Below are 17187 nucleotides of genomic sequence, written 5' to 3' on the forward strand. Positions count from 1 at the left end.
AAAGGACACATACAAATTGCTAAGAAATGGCCCTAGACATATTGAAAGTTTCAAACATAGTTTTTTTAAGTTGGGCCTTTAACTACAAAGTCAGTATTGAGACTACATAGCAATGAGACATACAGTTTAATAGAGAAAGTGCCCCAATTAAGGTTCATTTAGTGATGACATTTTTTAGAATGCAAAGTCCATTTTATGAGGGGAAGGGGCTGATCACAGCAAGGAAGTTTTAGACTAAAGTACTTTGGGGACCACTATTTTATAATGTACATATTATGATTCAGAGGGTGCGTTTACTCCTGCTTTTGTTTTTGTGCAGATGTCATGCTTCCCAAAGGAAACATCAGTGAAGTTAACGGTGCAAGTGCTAATATAGAAGAGTAGGGAGAGAAACAGGTCATACTAGTACATATATGAGAACTGAAGTACTTCTGATATTAACTGCTGATAGGACTATCTTCTGAGATGTAACACAGTGCCATCTGGCAGAAGTTTATTGATGTCAAAGAGGGACATACAGAAGTATCTTCATGGTTGAAGAGATTGGAAGCATGCAGCAACCAGAGTATTCTGTTTGCTTTGTTTGCTCTGTTTATTTTTTGATCTTGAGGATGGGGGCAGTGTGTTGCTTCAAAACAGTGATAAACTTCTACCAGACAGCCCTGCATTCCATCTGAGGAGATAGTTACTGTCAGAAGAATCCAGTTCTAGGATGTAATTCTGTTTTGATACTGTTTCCAGGTCGAATATTGAATCGCTTCACAAATGATATGGGTACTGTTGATGAAAGCCTCCCACTCACCTTGCTTGACTGTGTTCAGGTAAGCTGCAAGTTTTCTTGTTTAAGCTTGGGAAGAAATGAAGTTCCCAGGTAAGGTTCATGAGTGAGACCACATGTAGCATAGTCTTATTTCCTTCAGTGGTGACTCACTGGCTCACTAAGGGAAATGAGATATTGAACTTTCAGCAGTTTTCAGCAGATTGGCAGAGAGAAGTTCTGAGGCTTTCCCTTTTCTGTGTTCTCCTGTGTCATCTGGCACTGTGTTTCTTGCTGTCCTGAGGCAAAGGAAAGAAGTCTTACCCATGAGCTGTTGCTTTTCTGCATGCTATCTGCCTGCACAAGTGGTGGCAGTGTTAACCTGTTCTAGCAGCAAGTGCTTTAACCTGGATGGTGTGGCTAGGAGGGGCTCAAGAGGCAGAAGGGTGTGCTTCCAATTCCTCCCACTTCACCATCCATGGCTTCGATATAATAGAGGTTATCACTTCCATCAGAATCCTGGGGCATACAAGGGAGTATGCTGGAGAACACAAGCTAATGAACTTGAAGGATACATGGAAGTACTTCTTTCTCTGGCCTCAGCATAGTGGTGTAATGCCCCCCCCCCTTTTTTTTTGTTGAATTTTGCTATCCTTGAGCAGGTAGTTGGTTTGTGTACACACTCACATGGCTGAATATGATGGTGAGAAGTGTAATGCATTCTCTTGGAGCTGAATCAGCAATTCATTCCAGACTGCTGTAAGTAGATTAGCATGTGGTAATGCCTGGTCTGTGTGACAGATGCTGCTGGCAATGTTGATTCTAGGCCATGCAGTATCTTTCACTTCTATCTGACGTTGCTAGCGGCAAGGTTGGAAGTCGGCAGTGTCCTACCAGTTTTTTAAAATAATGTAATCATAGTGCTGAAGGGAACTTCTAAGCAAACCAATTAAAGACGGTCCTCTATGCTCTTGTAATTGGAGGTAAGCACAGTTCAACTGAACTCAAAGCTTGAATGCGTAGTAGAAAACATATTTAGGCAGTGTAAAGTAGCATGCAGGCTAACACATGAAAGAGCATTTTGATAGTGATCTTGCTGTAAGCAGTTAGGTTTTCTTATTATGTATAAAGCATTCACTTTGTATATAGTCATAGTTTACTGTAGTAGGAGACTTCTAGTTTAGTTCCCACGGTGTGAACACCTGTGAGTGTACTACAAGTTTCCCTCTGTTGTTCCATTCCGTGTCCGATATTGCTAGCTGTAGTAATCAGTAGACATGTCAGAATACAATATATACAGTTATGTATGCATTGTAACTGCCGGGATATTGCAGGGAGAGTTGCTGCATGAAGTCACCTATGATGGTTATGTTGCAGCTGCCAATCCAGACAGGAATCCCTGAAGAACCTGAAAGAGGAGTAGGAAAGGTTAACCCATGTAATGGTGACTGCAGTGTCTTTTCCAGGCACTCCGAATGAATCAGAGCAAAGGGGACTGGTTACCAAAATGTTGGCATCTGCCATTAGTATTACATCAGGCCAAAGCCTGATGTTACAGTGGTAACAGAATTCAGCTCCCTGTTACTACATTGGTAGTGACCTTACTGGCAGCCCAGCAGGCAATCGGGCCTCAGAACTCTTCACTGCATAAATGGAAACATCTTGTTACCCTCTGCTAGACATAAATACACAGCAGTAGCAAACTTTTAATTGGCATCCAGTAATTTAGGATTAGAGATTTGATTATTTCATAAACTGGTGGGTTGGCAGCAGTGACTGGTTTTCAGCCTGGCCTTCAGTGGCATATAGTCCTCCTCAGCTGAAGCCATTCATTTTTGAGTGTACAGTTGTTTCTCCATGAATATTGTGGTTATTCTTCCCCTCCATCAAGGACATGCTCAAAAGGCCACTGGCTAGTGGGAGGGTTAAAGAAAGCATCTTGCACAGATGTGAAGAAGATGGTGGAGTCATGAAGCTGGAGAACAGTGCTTCTATGAAATAATGTAATGTACTGTAATGTATATTTCAATAGTGGCATTCGATAGTTATTGAATTATTGTGTTAGGTTACTGCATTGTGTACACATACAATTCAAATGACTTTAGTGAAGCATTACTTTCTTACTTTGAACAGATTGGGTTGTCGCTTCTGGCTGTGGTTATTGTTGTATCAGTTGTGAATGTCTGGCTGCTCATCCCCACAACATTCATGTTTATTATGTTCTATGCACTAAGACAGTATTACTTGTCAACATCACGGAGTCTTAAGAGACTTGAAGCAATCAGTAAGTATTCTGTATTTTTTAGTTTAATTCTTTGAGCACAGAAACACACAAAATGTGGAAGTAATGGACTATGAGCACAGAACTGAAGGTAGAACAAGACATGTAGTATTTTCTACAAGTGGTGAGTTTTCTTTAGAAGATTTGTTTGCCAGTAAATGGCAGATTTATACTGTAACTTACAGAGAGGAATTTAATAAGGGAATATTATGGTGTGTCATGCAGAACTCACTTTCAAGAGAGTCTAAATATATAGAGTGAGTGCCCCCTCGCATTTAATGGTTTTTAGTTGAGCAGTTTAGCACTGAACTAAGGAACATATGAACTGGAGAAAATTGAACACCGAAATAATTGACTTAGAAGGTTTGAAATGGAACATGAAATGAGGGAAAACATTAAATCAGGGACCATCAGTTGGAGGTTTGACTGTAAAGGCGAGGGCACACCAAGGAAACTGACAACTGCAATACAGCCGCAATTTCTGAGAAGAATTGCCGATTTCAAGCAGGCAGCTGGTCTCCAGATTAGCAGGTGCACACTGAGGAAACGTATGTTTGATTAGTTGCTCACATCATCACAAATGGATATGTTTGTCTGCCAATTTTGTGCACTTCTTTAAATCGTTGAAGCATCTGTTACCCTTCACAGTTTCATCAGAACCTGGGAAGGGCTGTTTTGTGAAGGAGCTGAAAATTATGCAGTCAATCAAGTCATCACATTTTAATGGAGGGCAGAGATTGTCAAGGGCACAGCACCTGTGAAATTGGCTGGTTGATTATTTCTTAACACCTGTAGGAGCAATTCCATCTCAGTGGAGTTATATTAATTGAATTCAACTGATAATTATAGAGGATGAGGACTAACCTAATCAGAAATAACAATAGGTACACAGGCATCGTAAATCAGAATAACAGCCCACTCTAAAATACTATGTGTAGCAGTGCCAATACCAGCCATCCTATGTTGCTGATGCATGTGCATGTGTGAGCTTAATTTTTTAAATAATCATTTCTCTTAAAAATTAGATTTGGCTTTTCTCGATCTTGTGTTAAAACAAATTTCAATATTTATACCAGATTTCTATAAAAGCAAGTTTGTGATTTGTATTGTGAATGTTATGGTAATTTTTGAAGATTTCTGTAAGGGTAAAATTGTGTAAGAAGGGGGTGCACTGTATTTAAATAAATAATGCCTCTAGAAAAAGTAATTGCACAGTAGGACATTTTGGCATCTGGTCTTTGCTCACAGAAATATATGCGTTGAATATGTAAATGCCATAAAGAGAATAAAAAATTTTGATGAATGCAAATGTGAGCTTGGTTTAAAAGTAAACATAGAGATAACTAAATACATGTTCAGGTTTCATTACTGAAAGGCAGGACAACACTGTAACATAGAGGAGCCAATAAATCCTGCAGAAATATTGGAAACTTGTGTGATTGATGGTATTATGAAGCCTCTTTCTTTCCACATGGCAGTTATAGTAGTGTGAGTAATGAATAGTGGAAACATACATGGAAAACTATCAAAAGTATGTAATTGACCTAACTCCATGGAGCAGAGTCCTCATGTAGAAGCTGATAGTCTCTCAGCTCTTCAAGGAACTCCCTGTGTTTTATGAAACCTTTGGGTTCATTACTGTATTCACGAGAGCATGTCATTGCTCCCTAACCTGAACCAAGTGAATCAATTCCACACCCTCACACCATAGTTCTTTAAGATTCATATTAATATTATCCCCATCTACACCTAAGTCTCCCAAGTGGTATTTTCTCTTCAGGTTTTGTGGCCAAAATTGTTTCTGTATTTTTAATCCCTACCATCCATGCTACATGTCCTCCTTGAATTGATCGCCCTAGTAGTTGCCAGACAGTAGAGCTTATGAAGCTTGTCACTGTGCAGTTTTTCCTGGCCTCCTGTTACCTCCTGTCCCTCAGGCTGAACTGATTGCAAAGTGTGAAATATATTGAAACAAGTCTGTGTGCAGCATTTTGTGATGTGATCCCTTGGTTGAATCACATGTTCCTCTTCCTCAGCCCGGAGCCCTGTGTTCTCTCATCTCAGTGCATCCCTGCAAGGTCTGACCACGATACGAGCTTCTGGGGCGCAGGCCCTATTGGAGAAGGAGTTTGACAGTCTTCAGGTGGGTTCATCAGCCTGATTTCTCAATGTCAGTTTTGTTCAGGATTCATATTGTTCAGACAGAAGGAATTTACTTTCTAGGTTCAGTTTTTTGTCAGTAATGTTCATATATTCTGCTATTACTGGAACCTGGGTGCATCAATTTTAGGTCCCTTACTTTTTCTTCTCTGCATAAATGATCTANCAGTCAGGAACATTTGCTGTTGTATCATCGGTAGAAACTTGTAGATTCTTTTTCAAACACACTTCTGGTGTTTGTATGCCAGTGGGAAATTGAAACTTGTAGGGTTAATACTTTTCTCAATAGTGGCAGTGGGTGTGCGTGTGGCTGAAGTAAATGCACTGTATGTATAAAATAGTATGAAATTATATTAATACAGTAGAACTTGGTTATAATGTCATCAAAGGGACCTAAAAATAGTGTCGTTATAAACGAATGTCGTTGTAACCGAAATGGGCACTTCCACAGTAGCCTTATGTTAGTCACATAAAAATCTACCAAAAACCGAGTTAAAATGTTGCATTTTTTAGTGAAATACATAGTTAAGTACAGACAAACGTAACATTAACGTCGAATTGCCCAAATGTATAATATCAAAGACATATTACAGCGCTCTTCACTGAAAATACACACAATATTTCATGAATCAATTTAACTTTCTCTTCAATGCTTAAAACTTTCCTTTTTATTGCCATGTTTTCGCTACTGCACTTCTCTGGGTTTAGGCAGGAACACTATAGGGTAAGTAGACAATGTGAGGTCCTGTTAGACGAGATTCTAGGAAAGGAATGCAGTTAACAACCTGCCACGTCCTCTTGCACCATTCACGCAGTCTCATCCCACACCCTTGTTTTCGCATAAAACCCACGCTCCTCTTGCAGCCTGCGGTCGTATTCTTCCAGGACAGTCACGTCAGCAAGTAGAGAAAGTGAGGGTGGGCAGACACATCGAACTTTCCCACGATATCAGAGAAATTCAGGAATGAAAATGACGTTACATATGAGGTTGATGCATTTGTGCATGTCGTACTAAGTAAGGTATAAAAACAGTTGCTTTATGAGGAATTAGTTTGTACCATTGTATATTTGACGCAATAGACAAGGTGTCACAGTAACCGATGTTGCTATAACCAAGTTTTACTGTATATTGGTATTGCATTTATTTGGAATAATTGTATTGATATTTAGCTAGAAATGTTAGTTTTCTGATATGTTCAACTCCATTTTGCAGTACTGATCCATTGTGACTTCTCAGAACTTTGCTTGCTCAGGTATGCCAATTTCTGAAAGTCTATAAATTCCACCACAAAGTTCTTTTGCTTTTAGTGTTGGTAGGGTGGGTGCTTCATTTTGTGTCATCAACTCCAGATGACATGTGATCTCATGATATGATACCCTAGTAGTGCCATTATCTGTAGCACTTAGTCAGTTGCAAAAAAACTTTTAATTATTAAGATGTAAATACATAAGCTTGTTTGTCCTTCTGCTTAGCTGTTACTGTCTAATTCTTTTTTAAATACACTTAGTGTGGGGTGGGGTCTCCAACTGGGTCCACTCGGCACAGCGACCACTGATTGGCCTATTGTAGCCTGCCCTGGGTGATTATGATGATGGAGAATTTGGTGGAATGAAGATTGGCAGGGGAAACCGAAGTACTTATAGAAAACCAGCCCCAACGCAACTTTGTCCACCACAAATCCCACTTAACCAGACCAGGGATCGAACCCGGGCCGCTGCGGTGGGAAGCCAGCGACTAACTGCTTGAGCTATGATGTGGCCTGTTACTGTCTAATTATAATAATAGTCAGCAACCAGTGTCATAAGACATCACATCCTTCCCATAACCTTCCTCATTCAAAAACGTTTGTCCTGTCTGTTTACACATTACTCCTGTGTGATATAAGAACCCACACTGTGCTGTGTTGATGAACTACTCAAAATTTTCTTTGTGGTGCATGAGAGAGATGACTGGCCCCTATAGACATGAATAGGATATATGCTCGTACTTGTTGTGACATGTAGACCCATTGCTTGGCAGCAACTGCGAGATAGAGGGTTGTACAGCACACACAGGGAGGTAGGGGTGGAAGGGGGAGAGAGGTATGTAAAGATGCACTTTTTTTGCTTTTTTCTTTATAAGACAGTATATGACTGCATTAATTACAGATATAATTATGTTAAGGGTTTGATTGGTTAACCTATTAATGGTGGTCTAGAGGAGTGTCATATGGGATACTTTGTTGAACACACACAACTATTCATGTGTAAGGTTGCCTACATGACATATGCAGATCTGGGTTCAAGGACTGACCAAGAATACCATCAGGCCCTGAGTTTTACTGCTTCACCAGTTACTTACAGAACTTACGAACCATATATCACTCCATTACATTTTATTTTTCTAAAATTAATTGCCTCTTAACTAAGTAAACAACAGGAGAAAGAGATTTTCTGTGCCATTTTTGTAGGTCTCTGTTTACTTTATAAATGTTAGGCATTGTGGATACTCCATCAGTACATTCACAAAATGCTCACAGTGAAAGATTTACAAAGTTGTGGTAAGAGAAACTTTTTTATGTTTTTAGGACATGCATTCTTCTGTGTGGTATATCTACATAGCATCAAACAGAGCATTTGGCCTCTGGCTGGACGTTGTCTGCTCGGTTTACATAGGCCTTGTTACCCTGAGCTTTCTTATTGTGGGTGGAAGTACGTAAGCTGTTTGCAGAGATTCTTCACTTACTAATATCTTCATTTCATTGTACATGATTTCTTTTCATATATGACCGTATATGTTGATATCTGTTATCAGTATATGTAGGTACAAATTTCAAGGTATGCCAATTTGTCAGGAGTGTTTATTTACCCGAAATTATTTCACTTTTTATTATTATTATTATTATTTTTTTCCCCAGGGTTTTTTTTTCCGATTTTAAAGTGAACCCCAGTTTTTGGATGAAAATGAAAGTTGAAAACTGTAGACATGTAGTTGAGTGCATACGCTTGTGTTTTCATGTGTGAATAAAATGGAAGACTGCTGAGAAGCCAAAAATTCATAAATTGAAAGTGATATGTCCATTACTTTAAATGGTAAAAATTACTGACTTGTTCACAAGTCCCAAAAAAATCCCACAATATTTTTAATGAACATTTTAGTTATCAGTAAGTGTTAAAATAGAGACAGTGTTACTTGTTTACAGTATTTATTGTTGCAAATAAAATTGTATTGGTTTATTCACTTTCATTTTCTCATAGCAGATGGAATACAATGATGGAGCTTATAGCCAAACTTACTGCTTCCCTTACTTTCTCTGGCTTCTCAGCACCTCTTGAAATTACTTTCACTTGTTTGGGAGCCATGATGGGCAAAAGTAACACAGCTATATGATCTATATGATCACAGTGAGGCATGCAGACAGACTGTGGAAGTGGGAGGTACATCAGTGGGAATGTTTGCTTCTCCCCACCTCCTCATATTCTGTCTATATATTTCTCTGCCTTCACGACATAACTTATTGTGTATGTAAGCCATTTATCATATCAAAAATGAAGTTGGATAAGTGAGAAATAGGTACAAATTAACATGCTTCGTTTAGTCAGTGTTTGTAAAACAATGGATATGTATCCTCAGCAGCCAATAAAATAACTGTTTGAGCAAGAATACAAGAGAAAAAGATATGAAAATTGCAATATAGAACTGAACAAGAGCAAAGCATCAACCACTTGATGTGTTTACTGTGTGTGCCTCCTGCTTTTCGCCACATGATGATTTTGTGTGCTTAATGTGGTTCTCACAATAAACAGCAGTTATATCTGTAAACAGCATTAACTGGTTGGTCTATATTATGGAGATGCAGTATGTTTTCCATGAGGTGGCAACTGAATTATATATTCAGATGAGAGTGTTGCATGGTTGCAGAGCAGTACGGAGGAGATGTGGGCCTTGCCATTACCCAGGCAATGATGCTGACTGGGATGCTGCAGTGGGGTGTTCGTCAGTCAGCCGAGATGGAGAACCAGATGACCTCAGTGGAGCGTGTGTTGGAGTACACAGAAGTGGAAAAGGAGCCCCCTCTGGAATCACCTCATGGTATGTTCACAAGAAGGGCTTTATCCTTTTGATATGAATTACGTATGGCACATATTTACTGTTATGAGGGTCCAAAAAATACATGCATTTAAACACATGGCGTGGTTACTTACAAATAAGATGTTTTTTTATATTTAATCCTCTCACTTGTAATTGTAATTGTAATCACTTCTCTGTGTTTTCTGCTGCTTTTTCACACTGCATCTTCTTTGTGGTTCAGTCAGGTATCTCATTTAATAGAAGAATCTGAAGGAGGCATTTCATTATTGGATCTGAAATCGGTTGAAAATCACCAAAATAAGAGGACATTTAATTGCACTCTTGCCTTTATAGAATGATATGATAATGATGCTGCATGACACTTCAGGAACACATTGTGCTGATAGAGTGCTGCAAGCACCGATTGCAAGTAGCACTAATTCTGCCAGGAGGTAGATCTGTGAACAGTAGTCCCTCTATCATAAGATGTCATAACTTTTGTCAAAAATGCTTATTTAGAAGAGCTTCTTGGAACCTGTATTTATCACTGTTGGATGTTACAGTGGACTGAGAGTATGGGCAAGGCAGAGCCCCAGGCTTGTAACATACAGTAAACCCTCACTAGTCCAGTTACAGTTGATCCGGATGTGGGATAATCCAGATTGAAAGACGCATAGCATTTAGGAAGGCTGATGAATCACTTGTTTGTTGATAAAAATTCTTGATGGTTTCTTTAAACCTACATTATTATGTTCAAAACCAAGCACATTTCTGAATCTTCTGTCAGTGAGTAAATGTACTGTTTAATTTGTTTCATTCTGGTCCATCACACTAATATTATGAAAAAGTTAAATGGTTCTGTCCAGTGTGACTGGTTAATCTTAACCAGTCACACTGGACAGAACTATTTAACTTTTTCAAAATGTACTGTCTTTTTATAGTTCCTAAATCAAGTCTGTACAGTGACATTCTGTTATCTATTTTCATCAGCATTACTTATATCATTAAATTTTTCCATTTATTTGTCTTCTGAGTTTTTCTTTATGGTCTTTTAGGGCTGCCTTTAGCATCAGTAATCTGGATTATCACTTAATCCAGATGACCTCCCCCAAATTAATCTTGAGTAGTGAAGGTTTACTGTAATTGTAATGTCTTCCTACATATCTGGGCTATTTTATAGGGTAAACTGTTTTGAGAGCCCTTACACCTTTTAGTAGGATGACCTGAAAAGAGGAAATCACTTGAGAGACCCTAGCACAGACAGGAGGACAGTATTAAAATGGATCTTAAATAAGGTGTGAGAAGTGGACTCATCTGGTTTAGGATAGGAACCGTGGTGAGCTCTGGCAAACACAATATTGAACCTTCAGGTTTGTGGAAGTTGGGTAAGATCTTTACTAGTGGAGCAGCCGTTCCCTTCTCAAGAACACACATGTGATGCAATGAAGTAGTCAGTCATTATAAAGGTTAGCTCTTAAGGAACTTCTAATGAAGTAGGAGGCTTGAAGTTTGCTTGTGAAGCACCAAACAGCATTGTTGCCCTTGTTCTTAATCAGTGGTGAAGATGAAGGTGCTATTTTGCTTCGAAATGTTGATTGACTTTTGTGGGACTACCCAGTACTGCATCTCGCAAAATAGAATCTCTTTAAGATGATTCTCTCTTTAGCAACCAAAATCTGATTTTTTTTGTGTGTGTGTGTTATGTATTTTGTTTTACAGATAGGAAGCCACCTGACAGCTGGCCGTCACAAGGTGTAATTGTGTTCGACCGAATTTTCCTTGCTTACTCTAAGAATGAGGCTTCAGTGTTGAAGAATATCAGTTTTGTTATCAGACCAGGAGAGAAGGTTTGTATTGTTAGTTTCAGTAATGTACATGTGGGGATTTATTACCTGGTGGGCAACACCTGATATGCAGTTCCTTGTATAAGGGAGTCACAGAATGCCCTTCTCCCCTCAAGGCTTCAGATTGCCTGAGTAGCACCATGGAGCAGAGTTCTTGAGTGTTTAATAGTCTCTTATGTGATCACATTCCCTTACCTTTAATGGAACCCAGTGGTTTATCACTATTCACAAGATCCTGTTACTGGTATCTATCTTGAGTTGTATAAATCCAGTCCACAGTCTCCCATTCTTTAAGATCCATATTAATATTATCCTTTGTAGGTCTTCCAGTGTGCTATCCATTGCAGTTTCCGAACTAAATTTTTGCATGCATTTCTTATTAAGCATGTGCTGCATATGCCCCCTGCATCTCTTTTCTTTTGTGGTTTACTTCATGACACTCTGAGTGTCCAGGCTAAATGGTATCGGGTGATAGAATGCTGAACAACGAAATGGGAGGAAGTGATTATACAGTCAACTCTCGATTATCCGGGGGCAGATTAACCGGTTTGCGGCTTAACCAGGGCTACTGAGGCTTTTTTGAGGCTTATATGTTGTTTACTATTCATTCACTTTTGTTTCACATGGTGAGTTGTAACACTATCTTCGCCCTAGTTTTGCACTAGTGTGAACCGAGCTCTGCATTCTTTGGTCCCGTTATTCTAACACAATGTTCTAGGGTAGGGGTGAAAGAATGCAAGGATTTGTGGAAAGTTTCAAGGACAGATACATCGCCTCAGTTAGTATCTTTGTATCGATCTTCAAGTGCGTTAGCAAAATCTCAGGGTGTAAAAGAAAGCATGTTGTGTTAAGTATTCAACAGTAACTCGTGTGAGCCGGGCTTTGAAATGTTAAGCAGTGACGAAATCGTAAGTTAAATGGGGGTGCAGTCAGAAGAGTGGGAAGAAAGTGAGAATGAGGAAGAGGTGGACAGTGCTGCTAGTAAGAAAGTATCACATGGTGCTGCTCTTAATCATTTGGAATCCTTACTAGACTATTTTGAGAGTGAAGAGAACAGTTTATTAAGTGACAAGCTAATATTACATAAGTTTCGTGCGGATATCCTTAAAGAGGGAAATGCCGTGAAAAAGCAAACGACAGTATTAATTTTTTTTAAGTGTTAAGTGTGAATATTCGTAAAAAGTGTTGGATGTTGTTGAACACTGTGATTGAAATAACTAATTCATACTTCAGTGTAATGTAAAAAAAGTATTAAATAGGCCATGAGATGACATAAAAATGAGGTTGAGTAAATTTAAATACAGGTAGGCCTATAGTATTATGAAGGTACAGTATTACAGTACTACTTTTAATAACATTTGTCTTAACTGGGTTTTCGATTAATCGTGATTTCCATGCCCACCCATTATCCCAGATAATCGAGAGTTGACTGTAGTTAAATTGGGGTACTATCTTTACATATGTCTAGAGAGACTGAGGAAAACCATGAAAAAGTGTCAGTCCAACTAGCTGATGCACCAGCCAAGTTTTGAACTGAGTACCTTCCATATATGAATGTAAAGTGTTGCCACTGTGCCGACCTGCTCTACCACATCTGTGTCATCCTCGAAATGGCTGTAAGTCACACAGCTTATTGTCATGTAACCTTGCAGTTGCCTCTCATTTCCATCTCCGAAGGCCCAGTATGTTCCATGGCATCCCTCAATCAGTGGCTATCCCTTAATGCTAGGGTCCAGTTTTGCAGCCAGTATCATGTGTCTAACACTGTAGAATGTACTAAATTATTTTAATGGGGAGTTGTCGTTAGCCCCACCCACCCATCTCCAAGGTTAAAGACCATCCCTTGTAGGATTCTGTGACTTCATATTTGATATACAGTAACACCTCACTAATCCGGAGTAACAGATGAGAGGTAATCTGGATTAGTGAAGCAAGACAAAAAACTTAAATTACAAATAACTTTAAAATTTAATGATATAAGTAGTGCAGATGAAAATAAATAAAAAAATCACTGTAGAGCCTTTATTTGAAAACTACGAACAGATAATACATTTGAAGAAAGCAGTCTTCTGGGATTTGGCACCGTGTATATGTGGTGTTAACCGACGTTTCGGAGGAACGTATCGCCTCCATCTTCAGGGTAGAAGAAAAAATATAAGAAATCTGCAAGCGAAGAGACCGTGAGAACCAGTAAAAGCAGACTGTGTTGGAAATATACACAGCTACATGAGCAGAAACGTCGGTTAACACCACATATACACGGTGCCAAATCCCAGAAGACTGCTTTCTTCATGGTCACCGCCATGAAAGCCTCAAATCTTACTTAGATAATACACTTATTCATCGATGGAAGACTTAAAAGGTGTACTTGTGTTTTAATGTAATAATGCAGGTTTGAAGAAACTGTTAAGTTATGTCTGAACAGACAATTGTGTAATCTGCCTTCGTAAATGCCATGTGTCTTCTTAAGTATGTACTCAACTGTGAACAGCATTTATCATATTTCAGTCTCGATTATCCGACATCCGGATTAGTTGTAACTGGATTAGTGATGGTTTAGGGTATTCCTGGCTGCCCTCCATATGTGGAGGCAGTCTTAGAGATCCGTAACCTGAGAATAAATTATGCGTGGTACACCACAGTTGTGTCCCTCTTTCAGACATTCTTCTGCAATTACAGAGGCCAGAAATGTTTAATAGAACCTAACATAAAGCCACTTGCCACAGTAGGAAGATGGGCATGATTATGCACATGACTTGTATGTGTCCTGATAAATTATGCATTTTTGTGAAAGTTCATGGGACTTCTTCCTACCTTTATGCATACGTATATCTGGATATTCTATCACTAATTATAACCAAAGTTTTTGTGAACTTCTAATGTAGAGTGATGGTAGTGCTGTGTGGAAAAACACCCCATAGCTTAATGATCTTTGAAACATAACCATCTTTTTTTAGCATAATTTTTGGTATTTATGTGTTAATAGGGGACCCACATAACTGTAAAATTTACCACTGTATTGTCTGCCATGGTAGTGCATTTCTCTTCAGTTTATATCATGATTGCTTCACTTAACGGAAGTTTGCTCATGAGCTGACCCCTAAATGGCAGTAAAAGAGAGCAAATTTCCAGCGTACCTTCCTACAAGCCACTGTGATAACCTGCCAGAAAATGCAGCCACTGATGTATAGTAGCTTCATTAAGTGCTTGCACTTGAGTTCACTTTGCAGAATATCATGTATTCAAGGAAAATTGAAGCCCTCCTCTTCACATCTCACAGAATCTACAGATTTATCATTTCCAGTCAAATTCATAATGTGAGATTCTCCTACATCAGACTGTCAGCTTCATGTTCACTTGCATTGTAGGAAGTTTCTAAGAAAATTGAGTAGGCCAAGCCATAGCTCAATCGGTTAGTCGCTGGCTTCCCACTGCAGTGGCCTGGGTTCGATCCCGGATCTGGTTAAGTGGGATTTGTGGTAGACAAATTGGCGCTGGGGCAGGTTTTCTCCGAGTACTTTGGTTTCCCCTGCCAATCTTCATTCCACCAATTGCTCCACAATCACCCTCACCTGGGGCTGGTACAATAGGCCAGAAGTGGCCGCAGTACAAGGGACTTAGTCCCACCTACTAGCAATAAAAAAAAAGTTAATTGGGTCCCCAATTATTATGGGCAAGGAGCATGTGGTAGCATAGTTGGTTGAGGCACTATACTACTAGCTGGAAAGTTGCAGATTTGAGCCCTGATGAGGTACATTTTTCAATTTACCTAATCCTTCCAGCCTGGGGTCAACTCAGCCTCTTAACAGAAATGAGTACCAGGAATTTTCCTGGGGGGTAAAGGGTTGTCAGTGCGTAAGGCTGACAACGTTACCACTATCTGTGAGCCGATTGTCTAGAGAAAATGTGGAGCCTCCATCTCGCACAACCCTGTGGGCCTACACAGCCTGTTAGAGGGATAGCTTTACCTTTTAGTATGGACATACCCGGTGTTGTGCAGAATTTGAAATAACTGTTCTCCCCAAATTTCTTTCTTAACGCAGTTATTTTCTTTGTACTTATATATTGTGGTGAATCCATTCTGAGAAGTGAAGTGCTAAAAAATGTCACTTTTTGGCAACATTTAATTGAATTTCTGGGCAGAGGATCAACTTGCATTTCCATAATTGTTAGATCATAGATAGAAGGTATTTTTTCCTCACTTAGCTGGCGGTTTCTTAGTCAGATATCCTTATAGGTGGGCATTGTGGGTCGCACTGGAGCAGGCAAATCTTCTCTCATCGCAGCTCTGTTCCGTCTGGTGGACGTTTCGAGTGGTCGTATCCAAATTGATGGCATAGACATTGCCTCAATAGGTCTCCATGACCTGCGCTCCAAGATCTCCATCATCCCACAGGAGTCTGTGTTGTTCTCTGGCTCACTGAGAGAGAACCTGGACCCATTCAGCGAGTACTCAGATGCTGCATTGTGGGCTGCGTTAGCTGAGGTGGAGCTGAAGCAGGTTGTAGGTGAGCTGCCTGCTGGACTGAGCCACAGAGTGTCAGAGGGTGGCTCCAACTTCAGTGTGGGACAGCGCCAGCTCCTGTGTCTGGCCCGCGCCATCATCAGGAACAACAAGATCCTGGTGCTGGATGAGGCCACAGCCAATGTGGACCCACAGTGAGTGATCCCTTGAAGTTGTTCTTTCGATTGCTGTTTGTGACTACTGGCTTTGTAGGAAAAATGAAGTCGCTAGTACCATGTGATGAATTTGGAATGCTATGACATTTAATGAATCTTTGGATGAATGGCTTTCCTTTCATGAAATGGGGTTGTGGAGAGCTGGGTCAGGAAACTCTCATCTTATGAGACTTCCTGTATATAATTAAGGCAAAATAATTTCTTTACACATATACGAGGGGGGACCCAAAAATAACCTGAAACGACCTGTTGCACGTGCATGCTTTGTAGTTACGAGTTGTGCTGCTAGGTGGTGTTAGCTGGGGGTCTCCCGCGACTGTTAGTGAGCTGGCGTCAGTCTGAGTTAAGTGGTTTGTCTGTGGTGCTCTGTTGTGTGCGTTCCTGTTTCAACCCTTTGGCGATTAGTGAGATGGCCGACCAGAAGGAACAAAGAGTGTGCGTGAAATTTTGCTTTCTGTTAGGGAAAACTGCAGCCGAGACTGTTGGGATGCTTCGGCAAGCCTTTAATGATGATGCTTTGGGGAAATCACAGGTCTACGAGTGGTTTTCCCGTTTCAAATCTGGCAACATGTCAACAGAAGACATGCCACGCCCCGGGCGTCCTTCGACAGGAAGAAATGACGAAAACATTGCCAAAATCAAACGTGCAATTGATGAAGATCGTCGAAAGACCATTGACCAACTTTCTGAGGAAACGAACATCTCATGGAGCACGGTCCAGCGAATTTTAACCGAAGGTTTGCACATGAGACGGGTGTCTGCAAAATTTGTTCCTCGCTTGCTCGGAGATGACCAAAGAGAAAACCGCGTGAATGTTTGCCGCGACTTGAAGAGTGAAGTGCAGTTTTCCCTAACAGAAAGCAAAATTTCACGCACACTCTTTGTTCCTTCTGGTCGGCCATCTCACTAATCGCCAAAGGGTTGAAACAGGAACGCACACAACAGAGCACCACAGACAAACCACTTAACTCAGACTGACGCCAGCTCACTAACAGTCGCGGGAGACCCCCAGCTAACACCACCTAGCAGCACAACTCGTAACTACAAAGAATGCGCGTGCAACAGGTCGTTTCCGGTTATTTTTGGGTCCCCCTTCGTAGTTAGGGAAACAGTTTGTCTTGGTCATCAGGAGTTGTTGTGATGGGAGAATCAGTTATTCATTATATACATTCCATCCTCCAACAAACAGAAGGTAAGGCAGTTAACTAAGGCCTCCCTCTTCCCCACATGTACACTGCAAACTGAAGACATCAGCATAATTTGCATTTAGTTGCAGAAGCTCAGTATCTCTATTAGTGAACAGTGCAATAATCAACGTCAGTGAATTATATTCACTTCTTGTTCTTGCTTCACATTCTTTTAATTGGAGGATAGCACATTCATCCATGCACTTTCATACTGTGAGCTAACTAGA

At 40.1% G+C, this 17187-nt stretch overlaps 1 protein-coding gene across 5 annotated transcripts in view; it reads left to right on the plus strand.

Moving 5' to 3' along the window:
- Positions 1-17187, plus strand: part of LOC111864061 (probable multidrug resistance-associated protein lethal(2)03659) — a 59582-nt gene that overhangs the window by 38370 nt on the left and 4025 nt on the right. For all 5 annotated transcript variants that reach the window (XM_023851040.1, XM_023851041.1, XM_033751320.1 and 2 more), the window contains 7 exons: positions 742-821; positions 2891-3041; positions 5075-5181; positions 7766-7889; positions 9100-9270; positions 10969-11096; positions 15331-15752. In XM_023851040.1, coding sequence (XP_023706808.1) covers positions 742-821; positions 2891-3041; positions 5075-5181; positions 7766-7889; positions 9100-9270; positions 10969-11096; positions 15331-15752 — 1183 coding nt within the window. The remainder of the gene's footprint in view (positions 1-741; positions 822-2890; positions 3042-5074; positions 5182-7765; positions 7890-9099; positions 9271-10968; positions 11097-15330; positions 15753-17187) is intronic.

This window comes from Cryptotermes secundus, unplaced genomic scaffold (genome assembly GCF_002891405.2).
Source record: "Cryptotermes secundus unplaced genomic scaffold, Csec_1.0 scaffold669, whole genome shotgun sequence".
NCBI classification, from domain to species: Eukaryota; Metazoa; Arthropoda; class Insecta; order Blattodea; family Kalotermitidae; genus Cryptotermes; species Cryptotermes secundus.